The sequence below is a fragment of the Eublepharis macularius genome, chromosome 3 (genome assembly GCF_028583425.1).
Source record: "Eublepharis macularius isolate TG4126 chromosome 3, MPM_Emac_v1.0, whole genome shotgun sequence".
Taxonomy (NCBI): Eukaryota; Metazoa; Chordata; class Lepidosauria; order Squamata; family Eublepharidae; genus Eublepharis; species Eublepharis macularius.
This window is the reverse complement of record NC_072792.1, coordinates 95205170-95225077: the sequence shown is the minus strand read 5'-3', so window position 1 is coordinate 95225077 and position 19908 is coordinate 95205170. Positions and strand designations below refer to the sequence as shown.

General features: G+C 42.2%; 1 protein-coding gene across 1 annotated transcript in view; it reads left to right on the top strand.

The window, feature by feature from the left end:
• Positions 1-19908, top strand: part of TTC3 (tetratricopeptide repeat domain 3) — a 209880-nt gene that overhangs the window by 77104 nt on the left and 112868 nt on the right. Inside the window, exons 24-28 of the mRNA XM_054973156.1 lie at positions 9510-9602; positions 9964-10025; positions 11084-11220; positions 11307-11624; positions 12297-12566. Coding sequence (XP_054829131.1) covers positions 9510-9602; positions 9964-10025; positions 11084-11220; positions 11307-11624; positions 12297-12566 — 880 coding nt within the window. The remainder of the gene's footprint in view (positions 1-9509; positions 9603-9963; positions 10026-11083; positions 11221-11306; positions 11625-12296; positions 12567-19908) is intronic.

Here is a 19908-nt window from a genome sequence, read left to right as displayed (position 1 = left end):
AGACAGAGCAGATGAGGTGGATTAAAGAGGCGAGGTGTGGGCTGGACATCCCCCTCACCTCTTGAAGAGAGCAAGTTAATTTGTCTTAAAGACTGACTAAGTGAAGATGGAGTAGAGAAGGAAGGAGTGGGCAGGACGCCCCCTTCCCTTGTGAAGAAACAGAAGCAAAAGAGGTGGGGGGTTGAGGCAATCTGACTCCAGAAGAGTGTGTGTTAAGATCTAAATATTGAGTGGGTGTTAAGACATAAATAGTGGTAAATAGGAAGAAATTTAGAATAGTATTTTCTGTGTTTGTGATTGTAAGCTGCGGGTTTAAACTATATAGAGTAAATCCTGTATAGAGCAATTTGGCTCTTTAGGGAGTGGAATTTAAAGCTATAAACAGTTATTAATAGAGAGTGATATAGAAACGATACTAAATAGTTTTAAACTCAATTATAAACCAACAATAACAACGCCTAGAATGAGTAAATCTACAAAATTAAATCCCTCTCCAGGACAGCCAAAATCTGTAGAAACAATGTTGTCATAAGAGGCTATAAAAGATCTCCAACAAAACTTACAGAGCTTGTATATCACAAGCCCAGCACAGATCCAGAACAGTATAACACAAATGTCAGAGCATATAAAGGACTTAAAGTGAAACATGGATGACTTTCAGAAACAATTGGCAGAAAATAAACAAGAAATCACAAATTTAACACAAGCTATTACTAAAGTAGATGGGAAAACAGGAGCAATAAACCAAAAAGTGGAAGAGATGGAAAATAGACTGAGAAGCATAGAAGAGGCCATAATTAAAATGGAAATGGATAAGGCTGCTCAAGTATTAAAATTCCAAAATATTCCTGAAGAAGAGGGAGAAAGTCTGAGTGTCCTATTGTCAGAAGCGATAGCCCCAATATTAGAAAAGGGAAATGGAGAGCTGCAACAAGGAAAAATAAGTTACCAAGGGAGGTACATGTGAGATTTACAAAAAGAATTGTAAGGGATACAGTTTTGAGACTAATGGGAGCTAAAACTCTGAAAATAAAAGGGAATGAAATGAAGATACTTAAAGAGGTACCATGGAGAATGAGACAAAAAAAGAAGAGACTTTTTCTTTCTCTCTTCACTCCTGAATTACAATTCCATTACTTATAGATGGCTGATACCGGAGGGGTTGCTCTTCACATATAAGGGTCAGAGATTTAAGATTGATTCTATACCCAAAGCGGAAGACGTTTTAGACAAACAGGGAAATAACCTCAAAAAAGAAAGGAAGAAAAAAACAAGAACAAAGGATGTAAGAAAAGAACAGAACCTACAAGAAAGCTCAAGAGAATCAGAAACTGAATTGGAGGAAGGAGCCAAACCACCCCCACTGAAATCAAAAGGACAGAAGAAGAAAAAGTAAGTAAATAGTAATAAATTAGATCTGCAAAATGGATAAGAAACAGATTTAAGATCCTCTCTATTAATATTAATGGTTTAAATTCACCACAAAAAAGAAAGGGAACGTTTACACAACTTAAAAAATTAAAGGTAGATATAATCTGCCTCCAAGAGACATATATTAGAAAGGATGATCAGAAGTTTTTGGAATGTAAGAAACTGGGAAAAACCTTTGCAGCATCGGACTGGAAGAAGAAAAAGAGAGGTCTTGTAATATATTAAAGAAGAATATAACCCAAAGTTAATATATGCCTCAGAGGATGGTAGATTTTTGTTAACAGAAATCCAAAAAGAAGGAAAGAAAAAAACACTGTTGATAAACCTATATGCTCAAGGAGGTTTCTTCAGAACAATGCAACAGGTAATACAAAATTATGAATATATGGAATATTGTTGGGTGGGAGATTATAATGCGGTATTTGACACGGAAATTGATAAGAAATTATCTAATAAAATAAAGAGCCGACAATACAATTGCCAAAAAAATTTCTACAAATGGTAGAAGAATATAGCCTAGTTGATGCCTGGAGAACGAGAAACCCAACAACAAGAAACTATACATTTTATTCGCAGAGGCACGAATCATGGTCCAGAATAGATATGTATTATAGACAAAAGACTTCTGTTTTTATTGTGGGCCTTGCATAAACATACCTTCCTAAGAGTTAGATGTAGTAGACTTGGTCACCTCACGGACCCCATTAGAACTCTAAGAGGTGTTAGGCAGGGTGGCCTGCTATCCCCAGTCTTATTTAGTTTCTACATCAGTAACATGGTTAGCTGGCTCAATACTCCAGATCTTCACCCCCCTAAACTCGCAAACCGGCACGTACCTGTGTTACTGTATGCTGATGATGCAGTGCTCTTATCCAGAACCCCAGTTGGCTTAAGGAGAGCCCTTGGGAAATTGGCTATGTTTTGCGAAACTGAGCTCCTGGATATCAATTATCAGAAGACCAAAATCATAGCATTTGGGAGTAGATCGAAACAAAGACATTGGACTATCAATGGACATCAGATTGAACAAGTAGATAGCTTTAAATACTTGGGTATGATTGTACAGGCAAATGGCTCAAGGGTTAAGCACAGCCAATATGTCGCTGAACAAGGGGAAAGATCGGCAAATGCCATATTAAAAAATTTTCGTACCCAGGGCGGCTATTTTGTTCCAGCAGCGTTAAAGCTGTATAAGGCCAAATCTTTAGCACAGATGCTATATGGAACATTTTTAGGTCCTCCCCCCTCTTGTTTCAATCCACAAGGAAGAGCACAGTCCAAATTTTTGAGAGCTGTGCTACAAGTTCCCAAGGGTGTATCTAACGCCTGGATTCGGCTGGAGTCTGGAAACCTGAGGTTTGAAGCTAGGGTGGGTATCCAGTCCATTCATATGTGGCTGAAAGCTTTTTTCTATCCTCAAGGTTTGCTCCCCCTGATTCTCCATGATGAATTTAAATCCAGCTGGCTTAAGGTGGTTTATAGGTATATTACAAAAATAGGTTTTTCTCCTCTGGTGTTCCTAACTCAGGGGGCTAAATGAGCCAAAGGGTTAATTAAACAAAGAATAGAAGACATAGAGCACCAATCTGACATCTCTAGCACATCTAAAATGGGGGTGTTGATAAATGATAAAGGTACTCTTGAGCCAGCCAAGTATCTGCCCAACGTTTGGGCAGAAACACCTGAGCTGAGGCAAGAGCACATGGTGGAGAGCTGAAGCTAGAAGGTAAAGGTTTGTTGTCTTTCTGCCTTTTGCCTTTCCTAGCTACTTTGTGAGAAGCTGAGGGTGAGTGGGTTCTGTGTAGCTTGCTAGAGAGTGGTTCTGGTTAAGTTCTGTGTGAGGCTGTTGGGGGCTGAGTGAATTGCTGTTGTTTGCTGCTGGTTGCTGTTGCTCTTGGTTACAAGCCCCACCCCCTAGTTTCCTGGGACCCTGCTGCGCTAGGCAGGAAGGCACCTTTTGAAACAAAAGGCTCCTCCTCGCCAGAGGCGCGAGCCTTTGGTGCGAGCCGAAGAGCGAGAGCTAAAGGGCTCTTGGCCTGGGGCTCTTGGCTGTTGTAATCTAAATGTCAAAAGCCAGTGTGCAGAGGCTCTAGATCAAAATGATCTGTGTGACAGTTAAACACATCAGGTGACTGAGAGTCAGATGGTCAAGTTCCTAAGTCAGGAGACCGTGAGGGAATGACTCAGCTAAATTCACTTATGCATCTGATTGGTTGTCTATATGTATAAATTGCTACTGTGTACATTATGGTTTGGCTTCTTTTGAGTCCAGTTGTAGGCGAAGCACTTTGTCTCTCTGGACTATAAACTGTATATTTATTGCTCTTTATCCACCTGTAAATAAATTGTATTATACATCTTTACCGGACAAGCAAGGTGTGGACTCTTTCTGGGTTCTCCTCAAGCTGGTGCAGTCACGCTAACTACGCACCAATCAACATTGGCCTGGGGTCTGCCGGGGGGACCTGAAACTCTGCTAGTATACTAGTTCTGCTAGTACTCTAGGTATATTTGGAAGGCAATCATGTCTAATGAAGCCCCCTTTGCAGTCACCTGCATGGACTGTGCCATGTTTGTTTTCCTCCCAGAAGAGAAGACAGAGTTCACTTGCCAGAAGTGTAAGCTGGTCAGAGTTTTGGAAGAAAAGGTTCAGAACCTGGAGGAGAGGATCACCACCCTTCAGGAGATCAAGGAGGGAGAGGATTTTATTGACAATGGCATGGGGGCTGCAAACAGCCAAGAAGAGGAAAGTCGAGGAGGAGGAGAAAGAGTCGATCTCCCTTCTGAGCCTCCTCTCAGATCTACAGTACAAACCCGAAGGCGTCAACGAAGAAGGTGCTCTGGTCCACTTGAGCTCAAGAATCGCTTTGAAGTGCTAGAGATGGTGACAGAGGTGACAGTGGAAGGAGAACCGCAAAGATCTGGAAGAGGGAGTGCAGAAGACATGGGGCCACATGGAAGCAGAAAAAAACAGAAGGTGGTAGTCGTCGGGGACTCCTTGCTCAGGGGTATGGAACACCATGTCTCTGGGCCAGATCCCCTATTCCGAGAGATGTCTTGCTTGCCGGGAGCCAGAATTCAGGATATTACTGACCAGCTGCCAAAACTCATCAAGCCTGCTGATAAGTACCCGTTTGTGCTGATTCATGTGGGAACGAACGACACGGCTTCAAATGCTGTTGCAAGAATTAAAGAGGATTATGAAGCCCTTGGAAGGCAGTTGAAGACATTGGGGGCTCAGGTGGTATTCTCTTCTATCCTTCCAGTCACAGGAAGAGGAGCACGCAGGGAGCGGGCCATACTTGAGGTGAATTGCTGGCTGAGATGGTGGTGCCGGCAGGAGCGCTTTGGGTTCTGGGACCATGGGATAGGTTTTCTTAGAGAAGGTCTTCTAGCACATGATGGGCTTCACCTCTCAAGGGCAGGGAAGAAAACGTTTGGAACGAACCTGGAGAACTTCATCAGGAGAGCTTTAAACTGATGCCGCAAGGGGCAGGGGATAATCGACATGGTGACTTCTATGATGAAGTGAACACAGTGGGGACCCACCTGTGTAGGAAAGGTCAAACAAAGGTACAAGGCTACAAGTGTCCAAATACCAATGCCCAAAGTATGGGCAATAAGAAAGAAGAGCTTGAGCTTCTATTGCAAACAGAGGGCTATGATATAGTAGGAATTACTGAGACTTGTTGGGATGATTCCCATGACTGGAATGTGCTAGTGGATGGGTATGAGTTGTTCAAGAAAAACCGGAAGTGTAGAAAAGGAGGTGGAGTGGCGTTGTATGTGAGGAGAGGGCTTGATTGTCAAGAAGTTATGGAGAATGGGGCGGACAGCCCGGTGGAAAGTATATGGGTAGAAATAAGGGGAGGAAGGACAAAGGGTATTATTGTTAGAGTCTGCTACAGACCACCTGACCAGCGAGAAGAAATGGATGCTGCCCTCTTTGAACAGATTGGCAGAGTATCCAGACATCAGAACCTTGTAATTATGGGTGACTTCAACTTCCCCGATGTGTGCTGGGAGACAGGCTCAGCAAAGCTTCATGAATCATGCAATTTCCTGACCTGCCTGGCTGATAACTTCCTTTTTCAAAAGGTGGAGGAAGTTACAAGGGGTTCGGCCATACTAGACTTGATATTAACCAACAGGGAAGAATTGGTAGATGAGATGAAGGTGGTGGGGACCTTAGGGGGAAGTGACCATGTCCTTCTTGAATTCCAGTTGCTGTGGGGAGCCAAGGAAGTTCATAGCCAGACTCGTAAGTTAGATTTTCGTAGGGCCAGCTTCAATGAACTCAGAGGCTTGATGAGAGTCATTCCATGGGGGAGTGTGCTGGAAGGGAAAGGAGCGAGTGAAGGTTGGGCCATTCTCAAACACGAGCTTTTGCAAGCTCAAGCCCTCACTATCCCAGCAAGACGGAAACATGGTAAGGGCTCCAAGAAACCGATGTGAATGCACAGAGAGCTCCAGAATAAGCTAAGGGAGAAAAAGGAAATGTTCAGGAAATGGAGAGAAGGACAGACCTCTAAAGAGGAGTATATGAGGGTTACTAGGTACTGCAGATCAGCCATCAGAGGGGCCAAAGCTCAGTACGAGCTGGGTCTGGCCAGGAGGGCTCGCTACAATAAGAAAAACTTCTACCGATATGTGAGAAGCAAACGCAAGGTAAAAGAGGCAATTGGACCGCTGTTGGGAATAGATGGAGAAACTCTGATGCAGGACAGAGAAAAAGCAGACAGGCTTAATGACTTTTTTGCCTCTGTTTTCTCCCTGAAGAACTCAGGCAAATCTAGAGATAGTAGAAAATGTGGCAGGACACCTGGGCAGCTAGTTGACATTGACTGAGAGGTAGTGGAGAGGCATCTGGCTGCACTGGCCGAATACAAATCCCCTGGGGTGCTGAAAGAACTTTCCAGAGAACTTGCAGAACCCCTGTCCATCATCTTCAAGGCCTCCTGGAGGACTGGGGATGTGCCACAAGATTGGAGAAGAGCGAATGTTATCTCAATCTTTAAGAAAGGGAGGAAGGATGACCCGGGAAACTACAGGCTGGTCAGTCTGACTTCTGTTGCTGGGAAGATTTTAAAGGGATCAATCTGTAAGCATCTGAAGGACCACTCAGTGATCCGGGGAAGTCAGCATGGTTTTGTTCCTAACAGATCTTGCCAGACCAACCTGGTTTCCTTCTTTGATCGAGTGACTAGCTTACTGGATCGGGGGAACTCTGTTGAAGTGATTTATCTGGATTTCAGTAAAGCTTTTGATAAGGTCCCCCATGACATTCTGATGGGCAAACTGGAAGACTGTGGAGTAGACTATAGGCCAGTTTGGTGGATAGGGAACTGGTTGGAGGACCGCACTGAAAGAGTGGTGGTCAACAGCGTTTCATCAGATTGGAGGGAGGTGTCCAGTGGGGTGCTGCAGGGCTCGGTTTTGGGCCCGGTACTTTTCAATATTTTTATCAGTGATCTGGACGAAGGAGTGGAAGGGCTGCTCATTAAATTTGCTGATGATACCAAATTGGGAGCGGTAGCAAACACCCAAGAAGATAGAATTAAAATTCAACAAGACCTGAATACTCTGGAGAAGTGGGCAGCTGTGAATAGGATGCAATGCAACAAAGACAGGTGCACAGTATTACATCTGGGCCACAAAAATGGGAAGCACAAATACTGGATGGGGGATACACTTCTGGGCAGTAGTATATGTGAAAGGGATCTTGGGGTAAGAGTGGACTGTAAACTGAATATGAGCAGTCAGTGTGATGCGGTGGCAAAAAAGGCTAATTCAATCCTGGGTTGTATCAGAGGGTCCATAGAGTCAAAATCGCAGGAGGTCATAGCCCCTCTCTATACTGCCTTGGTCACGCCACACCTGGAGTATTGTGTGCAGTTCCCGAGGCCTCACTTCAAAAAGGATGTGGACAAAATCGAGAGGGTGCAGAGGAGAGCAACAAGAATGATCAGGGGTCTGGAGACTGAGCCCTACGAGGAAAGGCTGAGGGCCTTGGGAATGTTTAGTTTGGAGAAGAGGAGGTTGAGGGGGGACATGATTGCTCTCTTTAAATATTTGAAAGGCTCTCATTTGGAGGAGGGCAAAGAGCTGTTCCAGTTGGCAGCAGAGGGTAGGACCCGAAGCAATGGGCTAAAACTACATGCACAAAGGTACCGGCTGGATATTAGGAAAAACTTTTTCATGGTCAGAGTAGTTCAAAAGTGGAATCAGCTGCCTAGGCAGGTGGTGAGCTCCCCTTCACTGGCAGTTTTCAAGAAGAGGCTGGATGAATACTTGTCAGAGATGCTTTAGGCTGATCCTGCACTGGGCAGGGGGTTGGACTAGATGGTCTGTATGGCCCCTTCCAGCTCTATGATTCTATGATCTGGCCTCTGTGGAAGTAAATAACTTCAGAAGGGCATTTTCTTTGGCCAGGTGTTCTGCTTTTCCATCAGCGGTTGTTGAGGGTAGGTACAAGAAAATCCCTTATGCAGAAAGTCTATGTCTATGCCCTTTGGGAGAGGTAGAGTCTGCAGAGCACATGTTCTTCAGTTGCCCTTTTTATGGAGAGGTTCGTTTAAAAATTATTACCCCACTATTAGATAGGATTCCCAGTCATATAATTACAAATAAAGCAAAGCTCTGCTGGCTCTTAGGCGATAAAAACCACATGATCACATGGCAAGTAGCTAGATTATGTACATTAATTTTTAAACGGCGTGAAATATATTTTAAAAGTTTTTAAAAAACTGATGTTTTTTCTTTTTATTGATAAGTGGTTTAGTAACATAATTTTTGTATATTGGTCTTAGTACTGTAATAAAAATGGTGATGATGATATGTATTGGATCTCTGCAAGCTTGATGAAAGATGTGAGGGAGATAGAGATACTACCAAGAACTTTTGCAGATCACAACCCAGTACTCTTGACAATGGCAGATCTCCCAAGAAAACCTAGATGGAGATTAAATACATTGTATTTGAAAAATAAGAAGTTTGTGGAAGAAACAAAAAAAGAGATGGAACTATTTTTTAAGGAGAATATGCAGCCAGAAACTGCGATTTCAACAGTCTGGGACGCAAGTAAGGCCTATTTTAGAGGACTAGCAATTAAATTCACTGTACAACAAAAAAAGGAAAAGCTACGGAAATACCAAGAATTGACAAATACTCTAAAGAGAAACGAGGAAGATTTAAAGAGAAATCCTACAATCCAAGAAAAAATTATTGCAACATCAAATCAATGATCTCTTGATGGAAGATATAGCAAAAAAAATTTAAGTTTGCAAAACAAAACTTTTTTGAAAATGCACATAAGCCAGGGAGATGGCTAGCAAATAAACTGAGAAAAGAAACAGAAAAAAGAATTATAAATGTACTAAGAGATGAAGAAGGATCGGAGAAATATGAGAAAGTCTAAAAAAGATAATAGAATCAATGGATTGGTGCCAGCCTGTCTAGCAAAACAAAGCATTCATGAATCGAATGAATCGGCTCAAAAAGTAATGCATTTTGTGAAAAATGGGCCCAACGAAACACGTTTTCACAATACACGAATGGGCCCGATCCGTCACAAAATTTGATTCATGTTTCAATTCATGCCCATGTCTAGTAATTACATCTCTACATAAAACTCTCTCTACATAAAGTAAAAGAATAGCACCCTTAATTTATAAAGGGATTCTGCTGTGTATAGGATTCCGGTTTGTATATAAGTGAAAGCTTTATTTAAGACATTGAAGCACAAATACTTGGATCCAGAGTACCATGAGTGAAGCTCTGTTCATGGAATGAGGCTTTCCCCACCTTTCTGATCTCATTCCTAGCAACCTCTGAAAACCCACTTCTGCATAGTGGAGGATTCTCTATAATAGTGTGAGATGGGGCTACAGCTTGAGTGAATATTTGGGTTTCTTCCCTTTGGAAAGCGCCTTCTGTTCTTTGATTCTAGCCAATGTGAAAAGATCTGTAAAAGGAGATGAAATGTGTATTATCAATGTTGATCGTTCAAGCAGTGTACATTCAACTCAGTTTGCAATGAAATCCTACCATATGCTCTTTTTTTCTTAACCTGTTCCCAGGATTTTCTTCAACAAGTCTGTTTCACTCCAGATTGTGGAGGCCTCATTTCAAAAATTGTTCTCTTCAATTCATCTGGTATTATCAAATGTGAGGTAAGAATATTTTTTATCAGTTCTTCCTTAAAAATATTAGTCATTAGGCTTTTCCAAGTGCTGATAATCCTGGATCAGTAGATAAACTCATAACAGCTTCCTGATCTGTATGGCTGTTTATCTACACAGGTCCCATAAACCAAGAAATTGACTTTCTGGGGTTGGAAAAGATTGCAGGAGACGGGGGCAATTAAAAGTCTTTACTCACCAGCCCATCCACTGATGCATTGCTGGAACAAGCCCATGTTATATTGATATGCATTGATAAAGTGGCAGAACAGATTTTTTAAAAACAATTTCAACAGTATACTGTTAGAATGGATTTTTGAATCTGTTACTCTTTTTTTTTCTCTCTCCCAAGTTTGAGCATAAAATAAAAACCAAGAATACCCCACGGCCCATTGTTAAACAGAAATGTTCAAGGTAAGTTACCTAGATGTCAAGTACCGTTCATGGTAGCCCATGGGCTGGTCCCTTATTTTTAAATCAGATTTTTATTTAGAGATGTCTATTTATTTTCAGTGTATCCTAAATAAAGGTTAATTAAAATAATTCTCATTCCATCTCCCTCCCATCTTTTTGTTGTCTAGCTTGTCTTAGAAATTGAAGTAAATACAGTTACTGCTAACAAATTTTGAATGTCATAAATAATTGCAAAATCAGTGGGCTCACAACCATATAAGTACAACTTTGCTTAGTTATATGGAATTCTGTTTGAATATAATGGACTAAATGCTTGCTAGTATAGAATGGCTGCATGCTCCATGACACTTTCAGAAATGTGAAGAAAGGTGCTATAGTTTTACTGGTAGTGTACATGCTTTGCAATCCTCAGCATCTCCAGTAGAAAATCTGAGGGAGTAGGCATCAGAAAGACCTCTACCTGAGACCCTGGAAAGTCATTCTCAATCAGAGGAAACTCTACTGTACTAGATCAGACATAGTATAAGACAACTTCGCAGGAATGATGTAATAATACTTCCCTTGTTTTGTGTAGGGTATACTTTGGTCTGGATCCAGTAGAATGTTTTCAGAGGGAGAAAGATTTCTGCTTGCAGAGCACAACTTGCTTGCTCTCAGGCTGCTGCTGGAAGTGTTGTTCCTGCAGGTCCCCTGTCCTTCAGGAGCCTCTGGGTTTGCATGGAGCACTATTTCAATGACCTTGCACTTTCACATTATCTTCATATAAAACCCTCATGTGATTTATACAATTTTGAGATTCATGGAAGGGCCATCTCAGTTGCATAGATGATAATAACATTAATCAGAGATTGGCATGTACATTATTATCTACTTGGATATTCTGGTTTATACAAATGGCTTTGCTAGAGGAACAGAACATGATGATCTGGGAGCTGGTATGAGATGTGAATTGTTCCAAAGCTGTTCACGTTACCACTGTATTTGTGCATTGATGTTGAATGATAAGAGCTTATATAGAACTTTACTTCTGGGACTTTATTGTTGTTTGTTTGTACAAGTTCTAGGAACTTGAAGTTAAAACATGAAAAAAAGCTAAGAAGAAAATTTCTGAAAGAATCTACCTTGAATTCCACAAAAGACATTGCAGAAGAATATCAAAGAGGAAACTGTGTGCCAAAATATGATACTCATAAAGGTATGTACATGAGTCTATATTTCGTCATCTTTGGTATCCTAATTTTTGTAGAGGCTGAAGTTCATTTTATTCTGTTTATTTTTTAGGAAGCGTTCAGAAATGTTTAATTTTTGGTGATACTGTCCTACAACTTATTGTACGGAACACTGAGAAAATAATAACAGGTGTACATGGTATTTCCAAACTTCTTAATGAACTGCTTTCATGGTGGGCAATTAGCAAAGAGGACTATGCTATGTATTCTACAAGTAGTGGTTCATCGAGTGAAGTAATGGAAGAGCTCATAAACTACTTAATTCAGAAAAAAAATAGAGTGAAGACAAGAATTTTTATTCATGTTTTAAGTGAGTCTGAAGAAGTGGATCCCAAACTGCGTGATTGGATGACTCGCCTCAACAGAAATGGTGAGGCAATGTTTTCCATGTCTCAGCAGAAATTTAAATTGTACATGGTCTGATAACCTTAGAAAATATTTTCATTTTTAATCCTTAATCTGTGTACCAATAAGTAATGTTCCAAAAAACAAATTACTCCTGTTGCCAGACTTCAAGTCTCTTCTCATGTGTAATAAGTATCTTTGCTTTTAAATAAGCAAAGTTGGGCTTAGATGGGTATAACACTGTTTAGAATTGTCCTGCAAATAAGGCAATAACTTACTATATCTTCAAGTGGTAATTGGATACCACTTATGGGTTGCAATTCATAAATGGTATAAAGTCCACATCAGTCCTGATGTACCTGTATCCATATCTGTGTATCAGAGGCAATATTTACAACTGTTATCTTACTGATACAGAACATTGGGTCCTGTTCTGATTCCACAATTCGGGGATGAAGACAGTAAATTATCAAATAAAGGTTTTCTTTTGGTACTGCAAATTTAATCTGAAAATTGCCAGGAATATTATTTTCTGCAACACCATGTTCTTAGAGAGTTAGCAAAAAGAAGTTACTGAGGCAAATGAGAATACATCTAAGCTGTGTTTGAACTGTAAACAAGTAAACACTTGTAGTGTTCAGTCTGAGGTCTGAAGATTACTTTTTATATGAATTGACTTTTTTCCTCTTTTTTGCAGGCTTAGAAGCTTCAGAAGTTTTTTTCTCTCGTTATGCACATTCTGTTCTGCAGCTTGACCTCGGCCTTGTAGTGGCTCTCTGGAATGAGACTTACGGCATTAAGCTAGATAGTATTCTGAGCTGCTCACCTCAAGATGACAATGAAGTCTTGAGCTTTTTTTGTAACTCAGCAGTCATAGAGCTTCGCTGTTTTATATGGCTATTAGAACAGAATAGAGAGCATTTTCCATCTTTTCATCAATTTTTAGATGAATACTTTGATAAAATGGGTATGTATACTATGAAAAAATGTTTTAACATTTTCAAACTGAGCTACTATGTATGAATACATGGTTGTGGGAGTGGAGAAAGGTGAGTGGAAAGAGAATTTTTTCTCTGTGGGTTCAATGTGTAATGCTTAAGTAGTAACAGTGCAGTTCCAGGTAGAGGTAAAGCCTAAATTTGCACAACACTGTTTTGGCAAGCCCTTGTATTGATTATGAAACAATCCTCCTCTTCTGTTCTCAGCTTGACCACAATGATAGTAACTGCCCTACATATCAGTCACAAATTCTATTCCCAAACTAGAACAGCTTTCAAAGTTTTGAAATAGTGGGTTCGTTATCGGTCTTCTTCTGCAGTCCCACATGGGACTGTGCATGCACAGGCCTGCCAAACAGCAAGGTTTTACAACTTTAAAATCTACTAAGGGGCGCAAATGTTTCTCACCAAAAACGCCCGTCCTCTGCAGAGTTGGCATCCCTATACTCAGTTCCTCTTTTGCTGCCAGACAGAGTGGTTTTATACAGCATGTGTCACAGCTTCTTCAGATTGGAATTTTCTCTTCTTCAACAGACAGAATTCCAACAATTTTCTGCAAAATGGCAGATAAGGCTTTATTTAAGAGATGCACTAAATGCTCTACAAAAATGACCCGTACGGATGGGCATGATATGTGCCTTGTTTGCCTGAAGGAGGGACATAACGTTCCAGCCAGAAGTTTACTCCAAAGGCACAGGCTAAGAGGGCTACCAGATTAAAAGCCATGTTATGGAAGTGGGCACTTTCAGCATCTAACAGCCTAGCTACTAAGATGACAAAATCTTCTGCCTTGTTGGAGTTGGCTGCACACTCAGATCTGATCCCCTCAGAGCTTTCAACTTCGGGGATGCATGCTCCCTCGGATCCGATTATACCATCTCGGAGCTGAAATAGTCATCTGACTCCAATGGCAATCTTGATGTCGAGGCCAGTGAGCCCTTTGGATCCAATCGCGCCTCTTTGGATCCAATACCTGACTCCAGAAATGTAGAGCTTCTCGGAGTGCCCTTGGAACTGACACTCTGTCCCTATTCTTCCCTCATCTAGTCTGTCAAAACTGGTGTGAACAAAACCAACCCTCCTTTGCTCAAAGTCAAGAGACCTTCTCAATAAGGACTCAGTGCCGGCTACTACAATAGACCCATCTTTGAAGCCATCCAGTGAGAGAAGCACGGGCAAAGGAGTCAAGTGAACTGCTTAAGAAGGCACAAGCAAAATCGCGACATGCCCACAGGAAGATGGAAAAGACTAAACGCACCTTGGACATTGAAACAGAACCTCCAGAGGTCCAGATCATTGAAACCTCGAGGACTTCAGCCATGCATTTAAGATCACAATCATGATGTTTGTCGGAGGAAGAGGGCGAGCTGCCCAGGACTTCATCTGACTGATTTAACTAGGAACAAGAACAGGACAACTCTCACACCTGTTGCTCTCATAAATACTCGCCTTGGTTTCACCAAGACAACCCATCTGCTTATAGTATTGATCTAGCGGAGCCATACAGAACAGAGTCAACTTCCTCTGTTTTTGAAGAAGCTAGCCAACCGAAAAAGCACAAGAATTCATATTATATGCCCAAATCTTTTATGGCCTTCCAGTTACCACAGTTGGACCCTGAACCTTACCAAGAGGATAGGAGCCTGAGTGTACCATCAGACCCGTCGCCAGGTGAGGCACTGACAGTAGACAGGTCAATCTCCCCAACAGATGATTTTCATTTATACTTGGGGCAAATGCTCTGAATGGCAAAGTCATTGGATATTGATGTCTCTGCTACTGAACTGAAGCCTAAGGACAAGATCCTCCAGCATCTATACTCCAGGAACCCAATAAACATTGCCTTCCCTATCATTGAGGGTTTTGTGGATATGATGACATCACTTTGCAAGAAACCAGCTTCACTCTCACCAACATCAAAGAACACTGAAGGGCTATACAAAACAAAGGAAGATATTTGTCTTCTCCTGTTTAGCCACCCTTCTCTATTGTCCCTCGGCACTGAGGAAATGCAGTCCAAGCACAGGCAGGTGCCCACCGATAAAGAGGGCAAGAAGCTAGATGGACTAGGGAGGATCTACACCTTGGCAGCCCTGAATGTGAAAATCATGAACTATGTTGCCATCATGGGGGGCTAACAAATATTCTTGTGGAACAGAATAGCAGCATTTAATGATAGGCTACCTGAAGACCAGAGATCCCTGGCAAGGTCATCCAAGAAGAGGCTATAAAATTATCAAAACAGTAAATAAGTACAGGAAGGAATGTGGCAGATACCTTCATTAGGGCCATGGCCTCTGCCATTGTACTCAGAAGAGACACATGGTTACACTCGACTACACTACCTGTGGAAACACACAGCACAGTAGAAGACCTACGCTTTGAGCTCCAAACCCTCTTCTCTCTTAAGACAGATGAATACCTGTCCCAAAAGAAAAAGGACAGACGGACCCACAAGGTCTTATGGAGTCCTACCTCCAAGACAACACTAACAACTGCACAGGAATCGCTTCTATAAATATCACCCTTACCAGTATTCAAACCATCAGACCCCTACTCAACAGGGCAATTATCAAAGGCAGAGGCTATCTCAGAAACAGAGGTAGGGCCACAATCTCTCAAATAATAAGGACATGGCTCAACACAGTAAATAATTCTGACAAGATCTGGAACCCCCCATAGTATTTGGGGACAGGCTGTCTACATTTCTAATAGAGTGGCAATTGATTACTTCTGATGTATGGGTTCTCAGTATTGTAGAAGTTGGTTATAAAATTGAATTTGAATGTTTACCGACTCTGAGTCTCGCTAATAACTTAACCTAAACATCATTTCCTGAGTTAGTTCAGGAGCTAACAGTGCTACCTCAGAAAGGGGCTGTACAACAGGTTTATTCTAGGTTCTTTTTGCTGGAATGCAGGCGGGGAAGCCAACACAAGCTTCACAGACTTTCAGAGTTCAACTAAGCCGACCAGGGGAAAAGTGGGGAGCGTAGTCTGGGGAGTCAAATCCAAAAGGTCAGAGCCAGAAGAGCAGCGAGAGCAGAACTGGGTTGCAGCAGAACCGGGTGGGTCTTTGCGCAGGTGCTTCTGCAATGAGGGAAAGAGTGTCCTGGCTTAAGAGCAATCAGCTCCAAGTTAGTGCTGCATCCTGCTAGGACTCAAGGTCGCTACGCCGCTGTTTGAGTGCCTGAAGCCTCGTACTCCGTCTCCTTTCCTGAACAACAAGACGCTGCCGAACCCTACGCTGCCTTTCAGGTTCAGGGGAGCTTGGTGGGGATGTTGCCCTGGTCTCAGCTGCTGGTGCAGGTAAGGGAACAGCTTCTGTCTCTGATTCTGCCCTGGATGCCTCAGCCTGCTCTGGCAAGGGTTCCTGCTGTTCTATTCCCTGCTGATCCTCCATATGGCTGACTCTGGAGGAGCTAGGAACACTCTGTCCCTCGTCATCCCTCATGAGGTCTTCATCCTCTGAGGAATCAGAGCCCACGACATTCTTTCTGGTTCAAAAAAAGGATGGGGGGGGGGCTCAGGCCCATGTTAGACTTGAGAAATCTTAATAAATCAGTGGGGGTCCATAAGTTTAGAATGGTCACCTTTAACATGGTCCTTCAATTGCTTCCACCTAATTCCTGGTTTGCAGTCATTGACCTGAAGGACACATACTTTCATGTCTATATTAATTCCTCGTCCAGGAAGTTCCTGATATTTACTCTTAATAATAAGATCTAGCAATACCATGTCCTTACCTTTGGGCTAGCTACAGCTCCTAGGATCTTCACAAAATGTGTAGCCACAGTGGTAGCCTATTGAAGGTACAGGGATTCTCTATATAGCCATACCTAGATGACTGGCTGGTCTTAGCACACTCTAGGGAGAGAGTATAGCAGCAGATAGGAGTCATAGTAGAAACATGCTGAAATTTAGGGGTTATAATAAATTTCATGAAATCTAACCTGAATCCAGCCAGGAGGGTATAGTTCATAGGCATGATCTTTGATGGGTTGCTGAACAAGGCTTTTCTCCCTGGAGAGAGAGTAAGGAAGATAAAATACATGATCGAATGGTTCTCTAAACAGAGGTTCCAATCAGCCATAATCATACAGACACTTTTGGGCTTGATGACAACCACCATGGCTGTAGTCCCCCTAGCTAGACTTCACATGAGGAAATTCCAATTATGATTCCTGTAAGTCTATCACCCCACAATACACCCTCAAAAGAAGAAATTTACTATACCAAGGGTGGTAATTAGATCATTTACCTGGTGAACCCAAGATATCCATCTACTAACATGTGTGAGTTTCGGCTCACCAGGAGTTGACGTATCAGTCACAACAGACTCATCAACACCAGGTTGGGGGGCCTACTGTGGAGATGGGCTCGCACACAGGTTGTCGCTGAGTGGAGAAAGGAAATTGCATATTGATGTCCTTGAGTTGAGAGCCATATGTTATGCACTTACCTCATTTGTAGATATTGTGACAGGAAAGAATGTTCAAATACTCACCAACAACTCTACAGCAATGTTCTACCTAAACAAATAAGGTGGTAAAAAATCCAGGACACTATGTATGGAAACAATACATGTGTGGGAATGGGCTGGCGAGCATGGTACTTACCCTCCAGGCCATACATATCCCAGAAGCAAACAGTGTCATTGCAGACAGGTTAAGTAGGTTGGGCTTGTCCAACTATGAACAGTCACTGAGGAAACAGTACATAAGGCCAATTTTTCACCATTGGGGATTTCCAGAAGTGGACCTTTTTGCCACAAAAGAAAATCGGACAGCCCCTGCCTTTTGTTCCAGAGGAGGTCTGAATTTAGCATCCATGGGGGATGCATTCCAAATAAGGTGATCAGGGAGTCTTTTCTACACCTTTCCTCCCAGTCCCCCTGATAGTGAGGATGGTCAGTAAAATACAAACATACGTGACCAACATTATAGTAGTAACTCCATTCTGGCCACGTCAGCCGTGGTTCTATCAACTGGTGCAACTATCCAAGAATACCTTTCGACACTTCGGTCCCAGACCACCTCAGTTACAGAGGAGTCCAGCACCATGACATAAACAGACTCAGGCTAACAGCTTGGTTAATTCTACAGAAGGGAAACTCACAGAATGGGTAGCTGAAGTTCTACTGAATGCCAGAAAATCTACCACCAGAAAATCTTACTCTTATGAGTGGGGAAGGTTCACTGACTGGGCCAGGAACAGAGCGCTAGACCCACTACGAATGCCCACTGGCATACGTAATAGAATTTTTGTTAGTTGAAACAAAGTGGTCTTTCCACTTGGTCTGTCAAAGTTTATTTGGCAGCTGTAGTCTTTTCATGCTCCGATAGATAAGAAAACTATTGTCATATCTGTGTATAGCCATGCCATGTTTATTTGGTCGTGGTGTCACTGATGCTGCAGTATACTGAACTGAAGTTATAATGCCTTAATGCTAACCTGTTGTATTCTATCCTCTAACCATATTAACCATGTTCTCTCCAGTGTATAATTATTGCTCTCCAGGCCCCAAGACGGGGCCTCTCACCTTATCTCTCCAAAAGTATGCATCTCCTAGTTAGACGTGACCTTGAGTGTCTAGATGCCTGTTTTGCTACTTTGCCAGATGCTGAGAATGTACTGATTGTTTACTCATAAGTATAAGAGGTTCTCACAGAACCCATGTAATATTGCGTGCCAAAAACCTAACCGTTACTGGAGTGCGGGAGTTTTCAAGTATATCATAACCAATATGTTTGATTCCTCACTTCTACCAAGCTCTGTGATAGAGTGCAGACCTGAACTGTAAAATCCTGAATAAAGCCTTTTCTATTGGAACAAATGCGTATTCACTGGAGAGGGACTAAGGGATCTACCTGCCAGGGACTGACAACTATATTTTCCCTTTACACATCTAAACTCTTCCTTAAAGGGTTACAAAATATGTTTCCTATGGTGTCTACAATAGTACCGCAATGGTAACTACATTTAGTCCTTGCTAAATTAATGTATCCTCCCTTTGAACCCTTGGCTACATACTGTTTGAGGTTCCTGTCAATGAAAGTGACATTTTTAGTGGCAGTCACTTCTGCCAGAAGAGTAAGCAAGTTAGCGGCTCTTTGTGCAAACACATCTTTCATGAAGATACTCAAGGAGAAAGTAGTGTTAAGGCCCAGTGTGGAGTTCCTACCCCAAGTAGTTGCTAAATTTTACACATCACAGGAGATAATACTACCAGTGTTTTTCCCTTCACCGATATCAGAGGCAGAGAGAAAGTTACGCTCCCTAGATGTTCGTAGGGCATTCTAGTTTTATCTAGATTGCATGGTTACATTCTGGAGGGATGACCAGTTCATGTGTTATGCAGGACTTAACAAAGGAAAAAAGGTCACATCACAGACTTTTGCAAGATGGCTAATTCAAGCCATCAAAATGTGTTATAAGAATGCTAACTTACCTTGTCCTCTAGAAATACATGCCCATTCTATCAGGTCGCAGGCGTTATCTGCCGCACTTCTTAAAGGTGTTCCTTTTCAGGACATCTGCAGAGCAGCAATGTGGGCATCACCAGATACATTTATCAGGCATTATGCACTGGACGTGGCTAATAGAAAGGCAGCAGTGGGCCAAGCGGTGCTCCAGTCGTTATTCCTGTAAAAAAACCTTCCCTCCATGATAAGAAGACTGACACTGAAAACAGAGTTGCACTTACCTGCAACTGTTGTTCATCAATTCTTCTATGCAGGCACACATCCCTTCTCTCCAGCCCTGCTAGGTTCTCTTCATTATCTCTGGAGAGGCTGGCAGCTCAGGAGAAACTGAAGGTAGGGGCACCATCTCCACAGAAGGTGGGCGTTTTCGGCAGGAATCACTCGCGCATGTGCTCTAGGGAGACTGGCTCCCCTTAATAGATTTTAAAGCTGTAAAACCTCACCATTCAGCAGGCCTGTTCATGCTCAGTCTCGTGTGCCTGCGCAGAAGACCTCAGTGAACAACAGTTACAGATAAGTGTAACTATTATTTTTAAAAAGAAACCAGTGAGTAAACAGAACTTGGGAGGGAGGAGAATAAAGCAGACCTCTCAAAGCACTGGAAGGCGATGTTTTTATCTAGAGGTTCCTCTTTGGTGCTATCCTGCCCAAATCATCACATGACCAGGAGGAGCAGTACTATTCCATCAGTTCTCTTTTTGCTACCACAGAGGGAGGATCTCTGTTTTTCCCTCACCTCATCCTTGAGGCTGAGGAGAATTATTGCTTTTAAAAGTTTTAAGCCATCAATAGTCATTCTAATGAAGAATAAAACTATATTTAAAGAA